Source organism: Eptatretus burgeri, chromosome 18 (genome assembly GCF_056783735.1).
Source record: "Eptatretus burgeri isolate ZD-2024b chromosome 18, Ebu_testis_v1, whole genome shotgun sequence".
In the NCBI taxonomy this organism is placed as follows: Eukaryota; Metazoa; Chordata; class Myxini; order Myxiniformes; family Myxinidae; genus Eptatretus; species Eptatretus burgeri.
Window position 1 is genome coordinate 40,154,194 of NC_140978.1, and position 13,827 is coordinate 40,168,020.

The 13,827-nt window shown below is 43.8% G+C and overlaps 1 protein-coding gene across 4 annotated transcripts in view; it reads left to right on the top strand.

Annotated features, from left to right (window-relative positions):
* Nucleotides 1-417: 417 nt before the first annotated feature.
* The window catches only part of LOC147008949 (uncharacterized), an 82,742-nt gene continuing 69,332 nt past the window's right edge, over nucleotides 418-13,827 (top strand). For 2 of the 4 annotated variants that reach the window (XM_085864421.1, XM_085864424.1), the window contains exons 1-2: nucleotides 418-436; nucleotides 11,077-11,249. Coding sequence is in view for 1 of the 4 variants with exons in the window: in XM_085864419.1 (XP_085720545.1) it covers nucleotides 13,689-13,697 (9 nt within the window). In the remaining 3 variants the exon portion in view is untranslated. Of the gene's footprint in view, nucleotides 437-11,076; nucleotides 11,250-13,491; nucleotides 13,698-13,827 lie in introns of those variants that run through there. The other 2 variants (XM_085864420.1, XM_085864419.1) reach the window with 1 other exon arrangement.

The window sequence follows — 13,827 nt, forward strand, 5'->3', positions numbered from 1 at the left end:
TGGCATGCCAGCCGACTTTGGAAGGTGCCGGCTCCCTCGAATTCTGGTGCGGACGTGCCTGCTCCCTTGGCTATGCCCGCAGCGCTGCTGGACACGCCCGTGGCCCTGCAAGACGTCCCTGACATCCTGCCGGTGATGCATCACTAGACATGTCTGCTGCCCAGTTGTCAGGCCACAGCCTCCACTGGATGGACCTAAATGATGGCCCGGACCCGGCCGGGCCCGCCCAGGTTACCAACAGGACTTTGTGTCCTCTTTCCACACCTGAACTTTCCAAAGGGGGTAAGTGTTTTGTCGGCAGACTGCCATGTTACTTCAGCGCTGGGAGCTAATGGTTGTTTGCACTGTTGCTTTACGGCAACTATACTGGTTTACGGTGCCCCGCCTCCTGCTTTACGGCGCTCCCACCATTTTGTGAGACCGATGATTAATAACTGTGAGTTTGATAACACTGACTTACGTCGTCGTGTCCTGTCTCTAACACAACACAGAGCTTACCGTGTAATAGCGAGGTAAACGTATACAGAGCATACAGTGTCGTATCCTGAGGAAAATATGTACAGAGCTTACCGTATCATATCCTGAGGTAAATGTGTACAGAGCTTACTGTGTCGTATCCTGAGGAAAATATGTACAGAGCTCACCGTGTCATATCCTAAGGTAAATGTATACAGAGCTCACCGTGTCATATCCTGAGGTAAATATGTACAGAGCTCACCGTGTCATATCCTAAGGTAAATGTGTACAGAGCTTACCGTGTCATATCCTAAGGTAAATGTATACAGAGCTCACCGTGTCATATCCTGAGGTAAATGCATATCGAGCTCATCGTGTCATATCCTGAGGTAAATGTGTACAGAGCTTACCGTGTCATATCCTGAGGTAAATGTGTACAGAGCTTACCGTGTCATATCCTGAGGTAAATGTATACAGAGCTTACCGTGTCATATCCTGAGGTAAATGTGTACAGAGCTTACTGTGTCATATCCTGAGGGAAATGTATACAGAGCTCACCGTGTCATATCCTAAGGTAAATGTATACAGAGCTCACCGTGTCATATCCTGAGGTAAATGTATACAGAGCTTACCGTGTCATATCCTGAGGGAAATGTGTACAGAGCTTACCGTGTCATATCCTAAGGTAAATGTATACAGAGCTTACCGTGTCATATCCTGAGGGAAATGTGTACAGAGCTTACCGTGTCATATCCTAAGGTAAATGTATACAGAGCTCACCGTGTCATATCCTGAGGTAAATGTGTACAGAGCTTACCGTGTCATATCCTGAGGTAAATGTATACAGAGCTTACCGTGTCATATCCTAAGGTAAATGTATACAGAGCTCACCGTGTCATATCCTGAGGTAAATGTATACAGAGCTCACCGTGTCATATCCTGAGGTAAATGTATACAGAGCTTACCGTGTCATATCCTAAGGTAAATGTATACAGAGCTTACCGTGTCATATCCTGAGGTAAATGTATACAGAGCTCACCGTGTCATATCCTGAGGTAAATGTATACAGAGCTCACCGTGTCATATCCTGAGGTAAATGTATACAGAGCTTACCGTGTCATATCCTAAGGTAAATGTATACAGAGCTTACCGTGTCATATCCTAAGGTAAATGTATACAGAGCTCACCGTGTCATATCCTGAGGTAAATGTATACAGAGCTTACCGTGTCATATCCTGAGGTAAATGTATACAGAGCTTACCGTGTCATATCCTAAGGTAAATGTATACAGAGCTTACCGTGTCATATCCTAAGATAAATGTATACAGAGCTCACCGTTCCATATCCTGAGGTAAATGTATACAGAGCTTACCGTGTCATATCCTAAGGTAAATGTATACAGAGCTCACCGTGTCATATCCTAAGGTAAATGTATACAGAGCTTACCTTGTAATAGTGAGGTAACAAGGACAAATGTGTCCAAGAGCCGCGTCCTAAAGGCCCGGTCACACCTTGACGTTTTAGCCAGCGATGGCAACGTATTAAAATGTATGTAAAACGCTGGCTGACGTTGAACTTTTGATGTTTTTTTTTAAGATTCGGACGTATTCATAACGAGTTGGTCGTATGCATAACATATTAGTAATGGACACAGAACGTTTCGTTGTGTTATAGATAACTTATACCAACGAATGCTGAACCTGTTGTCGGCCTACACAACCGATGCCCAACGATAGTCTAACTTAGGCATAGCGCATTGCACGCATCGCCGACGATGTCGTGACGTAGCCTATTAAAAGGCTGACGCACAACGATTCGAATCATAACTGCCGTAGAAATGGAAGTGACAACATCGCGGTCACACCTTGGCGATCTTGCCAGCGTATGCCGACCTAAGAAAAATGTGTCTAAAACGTTGGGGGCACATCAAATACGGTATGAGTAAGTTTGGTATACGTGAGTAGAACGCTAAAGTATGCTATCATACGTCGTAGTAAGTAGAGTACGTCAAGAAATTTTAAACATGTTCAAAATTTTACGACGTACTCGGCGTATGACACACGTTCCGCATGCGATGGGGATAAGTTTTACACACGATATGTGGACGCTTACACACGTCCACAAAGGCTACTTATAAGCTACTCATAAGTCGAAACACGTCGCGGTAATGTCTTTTTTACGCGAAACTTATTTCTAACTTATGTTTGACGTGCTTTGAACCAATTCTTTACGTAGTCCCAACACACATCGACGTATGGAGACGTATTCCAATGACGTCTTCCGGTCGACAAAAAAAAAAAAAATGAATGTGTTTCTAGCTTACAACTGCCATATAAAGACGTGTTCCCAGCGGTTTTGGGAATTGGTATATAAAAATCCTGCTCATAAAAGGGGAACCCAACAGTGTTTTCGAGTCCTTTTTGAGTCGATTTCCATGTCAGCAGTAACAGTATTAGTATTAGTATTAGTATTAGTAGTAGTAGTAGTTTGTTCATGTTGGCAGTAGTAGGTGAGTGTGAGGGGGAGGGTGTGGGTTATGATGGATCCTCCTTGCGTCCGCGTGTCCACGGGTAGGTTCATAGGCTGCCACTCAACGATTTAAATGGCTGCATCTCCACTATTGAAAGTAGTAGTCCGGGAGCCAACCGATCAAAATTAAAAAAAAATTGCCCGGTCTGCTATAAAATTTTTGTGTTGATTTTCATAAAGAGACACCCTTTGAGTATATGAAAACCAATGTTGGCAATGGTGAAACTCTTGCGCAACAACACAGTCAACACTTTTGCGAGCCCCCTCTGATAACAAAATGTTGGCAAAAGCAAAGATGTAGGATGGGGGTAGGGGTAATTCATATTGTCCTAAAATCATAACCACTAAACCTATATACACAAATGACCCCTCATATTAAAGAGGAGTTCATTTCCTATATCACAATTGGTGTAGATTTAACCTACCTACAATTGACAAGGTTATATGTCAAACAACAAAAGATTTATGCAACTCAGAAATGCTTGACTATCAATGGGGTCAGGAACAAGAACATACTTTTACATGCCATGGTTTTAAGGAAGATAAAATTAGAAATGGATTAACACAATATTGTGACATGAAACATCCTCTTCAGAGGAAGAGTCACTCTCTGAAACAACTCCACCACATGAACCTCTCTGACCAAGGCATATGCATGTCACTCAGCAAGGCACAGCAGCCTTTTTGCATGAACATCGTTTCAGACATTTGGATAATTTGCACATGCAAGACACAGTTTTGTCTATGTTTGGCTTGGCTGGCTTAGACATGAGAATTGGGACCAGTTTTCCATTGATAAGGGTTCTGCCAAATGTTGTGGCTGGGGGAAGTGCTCGGTCACTGAGATGTGCACGTCTATACAGAAGCAATTGATACAATGCTCTTACAACAAGGAAGTAAAACGCATCTTCTGTTGCTGGCAGTGACCTAAGGTCTAATTTTGAAGAGACAAACATATGCTGCCTGAGGGTATCCAAACAGCTGAACCCTTTTTGGCCATGCAGAGCAGTCCAGTATACTCTGGCCTCATCAATGACACATTCTGTTGCTGCCATTTCACTATCTCTTCCAAAATCAACAAGGTGGGGAAGGTTTCCTATCAGTCCCAGAGAAACCTGTGCCGCTCTTCTTTTCACAGGAACACAGGCATCATCCCAACTGACTGGAAGAGAGGGCCTTGTTGTCCCTCTCTGAAAGGGAAGGGGTGATCGCCAAGACTGCAACAACTACCGAGGGGTGACGCTGCTCTCAGTGCCGGGCAAGGTCTTTGCTCGGATAATTCTCGATAGGGTTCGCCACCATCTGCTTGAGCACCAGCGTCCAGAGCAGTCAGGCTTTACACCAAAGAGGTCAACGATTGACCGTATCCTTGCACTTCGTGTCCTCACCAAACGCAGACGAGAGTTTCGGCAGGGGCTGCTTGCAGCCTATGTTGATCTCTGTAAAGCGTTCGATTCAGTGAATCGGGATGTCCTCTGGAGGATTCTTGGTCTTCGTGGGGTGCCACCGAAACTGATCGATCTGATGTCTGAACTCTACTCTGTACTGAGAGTGCTGTGAAGTGTGGTGGTACCATCTCTGACTTATTTCCAGTTGTTACTGGAGTTCGTCAGGGATGTGTACTGTGCCCCACACTTTTCAGCACTTGTATGGACTGGATTTTAGGGAGGATGTCGGAGAGATCAAGTTGCGGTGCATCGTTTGGCAATGTAAAGATCTCGGACCTTGATTTTGCAGATGATGCAGTCATCTTTGCGGGAGACTTTAGACATCCTCTTGGGGGCCCTCGAGGTGCTGAATGAGGAGTCGGAGCCGTTGGGATTACGGATTTCTTGGGTCAAAACTAAGATCCAGGCTTTCGGTGACATCTTGGATGCTGCTGTCCTGTCTGTGTCTGTTTGTGGTGAGGGATGTTGAGGTCGTGGATAGATTCACTTACCTTGGCAGTGATATTCATGTCTCCGCAGGTTGTGAGCCGGAGGTCAATAGACGTCTGGGTCGGGCCTGGGGAGTCATGGATTCACTGGATCATGGGGTGTGGGCGCTGCCGGTACCTGTGCGGGAGGACGAAAGTCCGAGTCTTCAGGTCCTTGGTACTTCCAGTCTTGCTCTATGGGTGCGAGACTTGGACTTTGACCAAGGATCTGAGACGGAGACTTAATTCCTTTGGTACCAGGTCTCTTCAAAGAATCCTTGGCTATCGCTGGTCGGATTTTGTGTCCAACGAGCGGTTGCTGAGAGAGACTCGGATGAGATTTGTTACCTGCATAGTCCGTGAGCGTCAGCTGCGGCTATATGGACATGTGGCTCGTTTTCCTGACGCTGATCCTGCTCACCAGATTCTCTCAGCGAGGGAGTCTCATGAGTGGAGGAGGCCAATGGGCCGACCACGTCCCTCATGGTTGCAGCAGGTTGACCATCATCTCAAGGAGATGGGGATGGGCCTGGCATCTGCCTGGGGGTGGCCAGACGGAGGCCCCTGGAGTACCGGCGCTGTTCTGGCACATGCTCCCATACCTGACCTGACCTCTTCTTTTTCACCTTCTGAATGGGTAGCTCACTGTGTCACATCCACACAACACATATGTGCACAGAAGTGTAGCTGCGACATCAAGAGGATTTTCTGGTACTTCTTGCTCAACACTTCTACCAGCTCATGAATAGGTAGGTATTGATTCTGCCGTTGTATCCAGAGTTCTTGCAATGTGTTCAAGCAGCAGAAGTGATATATGCACAGCATAATTATGTCTGTATCTGTTGCATGCACAACAGCTTGATGGTGATCAAGATATTCCACACAATATGCAAGATGAGCAATAATCCTTGTGTCTGCCTCTTCATGTTCTTCACAAGGTAAGTCCAGAACTGAACTTGATGCTGATGTGATGGAAAGAGTGTGACCTTTGTTTTCCATCATACCACCAAGAATGATGGTCACTCCATCCGGAATAGCTTCAGGACTCTCACAAAGGGAAGTGCCAATGAAGTTCTGAAGATTTCCTTTATTTCTTGGATTCTTCATGAGTAAATTCCAGTCTGGAATTTCTAGACTCTTGGATGGTGAGAATTGTCTTGCCTGGTCTGTCTGGTTTCTCCTCTGCTGCTCATCACCCTTCAAAGTATGGCTATCATCAAAATCATACTGATCACCAATGATGTTGACACAGTTGCACATTTCAGGTTTCAACTGCAGGAGCTTGCGAAGATACAGCTGGGGAAGTTCACCAAATGTTTTTGCACCCATTTTTTGGTATTTATTTACAAATGCCATTGTGTCTACCAGATAAACTGTGTATAGGTCACTCTGTGGTAATGATGGCAGCTGTAAAACAACATCCTGCTCAGCTTCTTAGCACTGCCACTTAGCTCAATTAGCACTGCCACGAAATCAGACTTGTTGCCTTTGCGCATTACAAACCCCTGTGCTAAGCGTGGATCAACCTCAAACAGGGATGATGGATAGTCTGTCCACTCATGGGAAAATGCAATCTGTCTTGTGACTGGGTCGGCATCTCGATAGAAACACAACACACGTGTAGTTGCAGTCTCATCTTGATAGATCCTGATTAAACTCTGTTTCCTTGATGGGTTTGATTTCTTCTGTGAGGAGAAAGTTACCAGCTTCAGTGGTTCAATCTTAATGGAGACCACCTCTTCTGCTTTCATAATGGCTTCCATGCCCTTAGCTTGAGCATGGACCAAGTCTTTTGAAGCATCCTTCTCACCAGTTGCTCTATTGAGCAGATCCACTTGGTTGTTACACTGGAATGGGTTTATCATCTGCTGGCATATCACTTTCTTTGATCTCCTCAACATGCATATGTTCTTCTGTTGCCTGCTTATGTGTTTCTCCATGATGAGTAGATTCCTGTTGGCCTAGATTAGCCATAGACTTTATGTTCTCTGATACAGCTGTGAGAAATGGTGCTGTCTTCACATATTTATCTCGAGCAGCTGGTGCCTGAGATATGCCTTTGAACAGAGATGTCTTCCCTTCATTGTTGTATGTCTGCTCCAGGGCCATGTCACTCCAAACACCATTGAATTTTCCTTTGGAAGAGTGAATCAGAAGTACCCAACCTGGATCCAGCAAACCTTAACCAAACTGTGTTCAATAGAGTAAGAGGATTTTGGGGGTAGGGGTAACTTTGGTTGACAAAAATGTTAATTTTCTCTTTAAAAATTGATAGAACTCACTCAAATTTGCTGTTTTAATTAGCCATGGATACCATGTTCATATCACATTAAGAGAAATTAGTATTCTAATGCAGCATCTGCCTATGATAAGAAAAGTTCTAAAGGCCATCTTCAAAAAACGTTATTTTTAAGGCATTTTTCACAAAATTATGTACTTTTACGAGGTTTACTTCCACAAAGGCAATTTTTTTTTGTCATTTTACAATGCACTGATTGAATTCTTACATTTAGTTCACATTTATTTTTCATGAATGTGATTTTTTTAATTTTTTTAGAAATTTTATTGACAATTGCTGTTTTATCAAATTTTTCAAATCTTCCTCAAACAAAAACGTCCGCCAAAATTTTTCGCAAGAGCTTATGAATTGCCAACATTGGTTTTCATGAACTGCAAACATATATCTAAACATCCTGGGGGTGTAAAATTTTATAGCAGAGGCTGTAAGGTCCAACCCTAAAACAGCCTCGTACACAGGTTGGCTCCCGGACTATAGACGTTTGCACTCAACAATTGGATTTTTTTTACACTCAACGACTTTTAAACGGTACCACTCACCTATTTTCATTGTTTACAATGAACGATTTAAATTGCTGTCACTCGCCTTTGTTTTTTGACGCTGGCGCTCGGAAATTTTAATCGTTTCTATTGAACGTGCTAAATCGCTCAAACCCCACCATTGAAAGTAGACGCTTGCGCTCAACAATTCGATTTTTTTTTTACACTCAACGACTTTTAAACGGTACCACTCTGCTATTTTCATTGTTTACAATGAACGATTTAAATTGCTGTCACTCGCCTTTGTTTTTTAACGCTGGGGTTTGGAAATTTGAAGCGTTTCTTCTGAACGTGTTAAAACGCTCAAACTCGACTATTTTAAATAGACGCTGCCGATGGACAATTGGAATCATAGCCAAGCTAGACATCGAAGTGTGAACATCCTCGTCATGCCGAAGAAAAGTTTGAAGAATGCTGCAAATAAGTGTCCTGGCCGTGGCCGTGGACGCTGACGCAAGGACGATCCATTATACCGACGTCTTTCAGCCTATGAGTAACTTAAAAGTAACGTCTGTCGATGTGTGGCAACGATCGCGTAACGTGCCAACAACACGTTAATCATAGGTTAGAAATAAGTTTCGGGTACGCTAAACATTACCTCGGCGTGTCTCAACTTATGATTAACTTACAAGTAGCATGTGTTGACGTCTGTCAACAATCGCAGACCGTGCATACAACTTGTGGCCAGCGTAGCGGAACGTGTGAGTCATACGCCGGCATACGTCGTGAAATTTCAAGCATGAAAAAATTTGAGGACAACCGAAAAGTACAACGTTTAAAGCCAACGTACAACGATGTATGGCAGTGTTTTTCAGTGTGCTCTCAATGTTATCAAAACTTACCCATAACGTATTCAACGTGTGCCAGCGTTTTAGAAAAAAAATTCAAAAATCAGCATACGTTGGCTAAAACGTCAAGGTGTGACCGGGCCTTAAAGGCAACAACAACAACTTCCAATATTTCGTCACGTGCCTTGATGGAGCCAATAGCGAGACCCGTCATGGAAACTCCTGTTCATGACGAGAAAATCGTGTATTTACGAAATTACAACACAAAAAAATGGAATTATCTTTAAATAGTAACGTGAACTTTTCGAAACTTTAAAACAAATGCCCGAATATATTTAAAAGTTGATGATAGACGCTCTCAAAACGAACCCCCAATGCGAGGATGTGTACAAGTGTTTAGTATTTAAGGAGATCCGGATCCTGTATATAAAAGAGTTGAGTCCTAAAGGTTTTGTCTTTAGAAGAAGAAGAAGAAGAAGAAGAGGAACAACGCAGCGTTTCAAGGGTGTCAACATTTTTGGCCACGACTGTATGGCCGTCGTTTTTGGCCCTATCTTCCAATGGTGAAGAATCACTTACATTAAAATTCTTGTTTACAGATCTGGATTTGGATCTTCACCAAAATGGAATCGATCTATTCGTCGTCATCACATACCCAACCTGTCCACCAAGTTTCGTCCGAATCGGTCCATAACTTATTTGGGATATCCTGCTCACAGACAGACAGACAGACAGACAGACAGGGGTGGAGGTTACTAGAGAGTTCATAGAACACGATACCCCATAAAGTGTTCAGGTCCATACAGGACGGCATTGCCATTCACGCGGGATACATTCTTGAAAATCCCCGTGAACCACAAACCGGCAAACTTAGGGGGGGAATGGGGAAAATAGGGTTAGGGATCTCAACTTTAAAATTTTTTCCAAACTCTACCCTTAATTAACACTAGCTGTAACCCCGTCACAGACGGATTCCGTTCATTCAACCACCCTCACCAGCTCACACACACTCGAGGGACATGGACTGGACAGGGTGTGCTTGCCCCCGCCTACTCATCCCCCGCCCCTGCCCCATTCAATTTGCTTACCCCTGCCCAAAAATGTAATTACCCCGGCCCCGCCTCTTCACTAACCCACCCCCCCTCTTTTGATTCCCCGCCCCACTTGCCCCCGGGCCCCACCCCCCTGTCCACCCCTCACACTCAACTCCGCCTCATTCAACCCAGCCCCCGCCCCATTATCCCCTGTCTCCCGCTTTCAATTTGCTTACCCCCGCCCAAACATTTGCTTACCTTGCCCCCCGCCTTTTCACTCCTCGCCCCCATCTCAACGAAAAGTGTTTATTCTGCTTCAGCGTTGAAAGTTGACTATTGCCACTATGCGCGATGCACTCTTACAGGTACGAAGTTTCTTTCAGTCCAGGTCACAGTACCAAGAAAAAACGTGACGCGACTGCTAGGAGGAGCACAACATTGGTCCTTCAGTATTAACATATAGATGTTCGTGCATTGTTTTGTGCTACTTATTTTCATTAATAAAAATTTTGCCAACCTCAGAAGGATGACAGCCTGAGTCAACCCACCTGATGCTATGTAATGGCATGACAACTCAAGACCCTAACATTTTAAGCCAGCCAACACCAGGCTCATTTTCCTGTATGAAGAACATAAAAGTTTATTTTCTTGAGTTATTAAGATCATTAAACTTACCATTAATAATAATGACGATAATTTTGATCCAATAATGCGATCGCGATATTGATGATGGCTACGATAAAGACGAGTTGATGGAGATGATCGATGCATACAGAGATGATAGGGATGAAAATGTCCGCCTCTTCCTTACCTCGAAAGGCATGCCACGCCCTCTAATGCACACACATATTGATATATTGCATGGTTCTTGGAAGAATTAAGAAGGTGATTTGTTTTATACAGTCTTCAAGTGGAAATTCAATTTAAACTAGAAGGGCACTCAGGAGAGCGCATACCTCCGCCACACAATGCCTGATCCATGAGAACATATCGGGCCCAATACGTTTTTGAAATATCGTGTTATGTATCTATTTTGGCCCTATCTCTCAATGGTGAAGAATCACTTTAGACATTAAATAATTATCGTATCTAGATCCGGATTCGGATCTTCACCAAAATCTAATCGAGTCGTCCTTGCCACACACCCAATGTGTCCAGCAAGTTTCATCCGAATCCATGCACAACTTTTTGAGATATCCTGCACACAAATAAACAAACAGAAAGAAAGACGTTAAAACATAACCTCCTACACCTTCGGTGGCGGAGGTGAATATTTGTAGAGGAGCGGCTGGAGAAAAGGGCAGTGCTTGTAATTAACCCAATCAAAATGAACAAAATTCCCTTCCCTGGAAATCCTCTGAAAATGAGGACAAAACAGGAACCGCACCGCATAAAAGATGACCTGCATCTCCTCGGGCAGCCCTATGTACATTTCCATGCAAGTCAGGGAGGGCAATGCTGACCGGCTCTTATAACATGAGAATGCTGACAACCCCCCACCCCCTCTCTTTCAAAGCATGAAAAACTGAGAAGCGGCTAAAATGCAGATCTGGTGCCATGTATCGAAACCGAAGCAAAGCTGAAAGAGGATGTGCATGTTGATGCCAAACTCATCGATGGAGCTGCCATGGTGCATATCCTTAAACCATCAGCTGACCAGAAGACATCACCAACTATGCAGCAGACAAGGTAGAAGCAGCGGCTCCTCTCAGCCAACAGGGTGGACATTATATGGGATCGTTACAAACCCAAGAGATTGAAGGAGACTGCCAGGGGCAATAGAGGAAAAGGTGTGCAGACAAAGGTTACTGGTGATGGAAAGCTGCCAAGGAACTGGGACAGTTTCCTCAGGGACAATCCTAATAAAGAACAGCTGTTTGCTTTGCCCACAGATGTTATTGCACAATCTGTGTTTGATGAGGGCAAAGTTGTGATATCTCCATATGATGAAGATGTGCTAGTCAATCCTGCCAAATACCCAGAGAAGCCCAGTATTCACTCAGAGTGTAATCATGAAGAGTTTGACACGAGAGTTATGCTCCATATAGCTAATGCTGTAGAGCAAGGTTACAAGCGGGTCATGATTCGAGCAAATGACAGATATTTTTGTGCTCACCACCTATCGATAATCAAGTAGCTCTCATATGTAGTTTTAATGACCAAGATATGCATTTTTGTAACTATTCAGGACAAAGATTACCTTGACCTTGACCTTTTCACATGACCTTGACCACTTGTAATCACATTAACCAAACTCTAATTGAACCCCATCTCATAATCCTATCGAGTTGCATGTTAAATAAGTGTAATTTTGAACTGTGGCACTTAAGAAATGCAAATTATCGCGATTTTAGCCCAAAAATGTCCGTGGCCTTGATATTTTCTAATGACCTTGACCTCATAAGGTTATGAAACCTATTCCATTCGATTAATCATCACCAATACAATTAATCTACACACCAAATAAGTCAAAACTCGAAGCTGTGTATAGTTGGCCATATTGGATTTACGCTAATTTGGTGCTGTCAATGAGGTCAAAAGTTTGTGTCCCGTATCAGATGTTGAAGAGGACATATGAAAGGTCATCTGAGGGAAGTTTGGTGATTTCTTTCAAAAGTGCATACACTTGCCCAATATGGACCCTCACAGCCCGGATTATTATCACCGGCACATGTGGGTAAACAACCTAATAAAACATGAAAAACTATACATTGTTAAACTAAAATATAAATTATACATCAAAATGTCGGCCTGGGGTCCAAAAAAAACCTGGGGCTTCACTGAAATTTTCCCGATGGCTATTATACAACATCACCCTATCCAACACCTAACATTAGAATTAGATATTTGTTCCTGTTGTTTGTGACGTTCTTAAAAACAGTACGTTTCCTGGTTGGAATGATTTTCAATTTTGTTTGACTGTCAGATAGACAGATAGAGTAAAAAATATTATCTCACTGCTCTCTGCACATATGCGATCGATTCGTGTTCGAAGTATAACATTCAGTTGAAATCAAGTTGTTCCTCAATCATAAACTGACGTTTGTGGACGGACGGACAGACTGACGGATGGACAGACTGACGGAGGGACGGAAGTGAACCATTTGTGTAACCAAACTTTTCGCTTCATGTGCACTGGGTAAAAATCATGAGATGGGATACAACGACGTGGTTTTCCTCATGTGGAAAAAGAACATTTTTCAAAGTTTAGATTTTTATTTTAATTTACAGATGTCGCCTGTGACACGTGACTTGATGTTTACAGCAAATGGCATCCCTACAAGAAAAGGAGAAGTTGGATTCGAGACCACATCAGTAACACAGGCTCAGTGAAGGTTCAGGACGAACAATGGAGCTAGGCAGCCACCATCGAGAAAACGATTCGTGAGTGGAACAACAAGTTTATGGAGACTAGTAGCATCCTGCAGAGGAAGTGGGGGGAAGCCGGCTAATAAAACTTTGAGAAATGTTATTTCACACGCAGCAAACCACATCGTTGTAATCCCATTTGATTTTTTTTTTATTACGTTTTGAATTTGGATCGGTAATTTGTGGACATGCTGCACATGATGATAAATGGGTGTGGGGCAGTGAAGGTGATGAATAACTGGAGGGGTGAAGGTGAGGAAGCTGTTATCTGATGGAGAGTAATGGGAGAGGGTGAGGGGTAGGTGAGGGAGAGTTGATGCAAGGGATGGGTGGGTGAAATTGGAATTGGAGTTCTCAGTGAATTGTACAGGGGGAGGTGTGGGGGGGACGACAGGCAGGGGATTTACCATCTGCTCCTCACAATGGGGAAACAGCTGGACAAGGCAGACGATGCGATCCGGTTCATCCGGCTCAACCCAGGGCCACCTACTAGTACTCTCCCGGTAATTTGCTCCTCTCTGAATCCTTTACTTTTGTTCTCCCGTTCCCTCATTCCACCTCTTTATATCTTCAGCTCTTCATTCTCTTTTCTCTTCTTTTATCTCCCTCGACTCCCATTGTGTGCCATTTCTTCCCACTCGTTCCCTCCCTTTCGTGCCCATTCTCTCCCTCCCACTCGTCGCGTGTCTCGGATCCACCTCCTCAACCATTTCCCTCTTTCGGAGCAGGGGATTATAATGTACATCGACAATCCGCGACATGGCCGAGGTGAGAGACACACACGGAGACACCGATATGGTACTGTACGTCGTTTTGTCGACAAACGTAAGACATCTCGACTTTCATGGTGAATATTTCATGGTGGATGAGGAAATGGAGCCGCTATCCCTGGTACTGA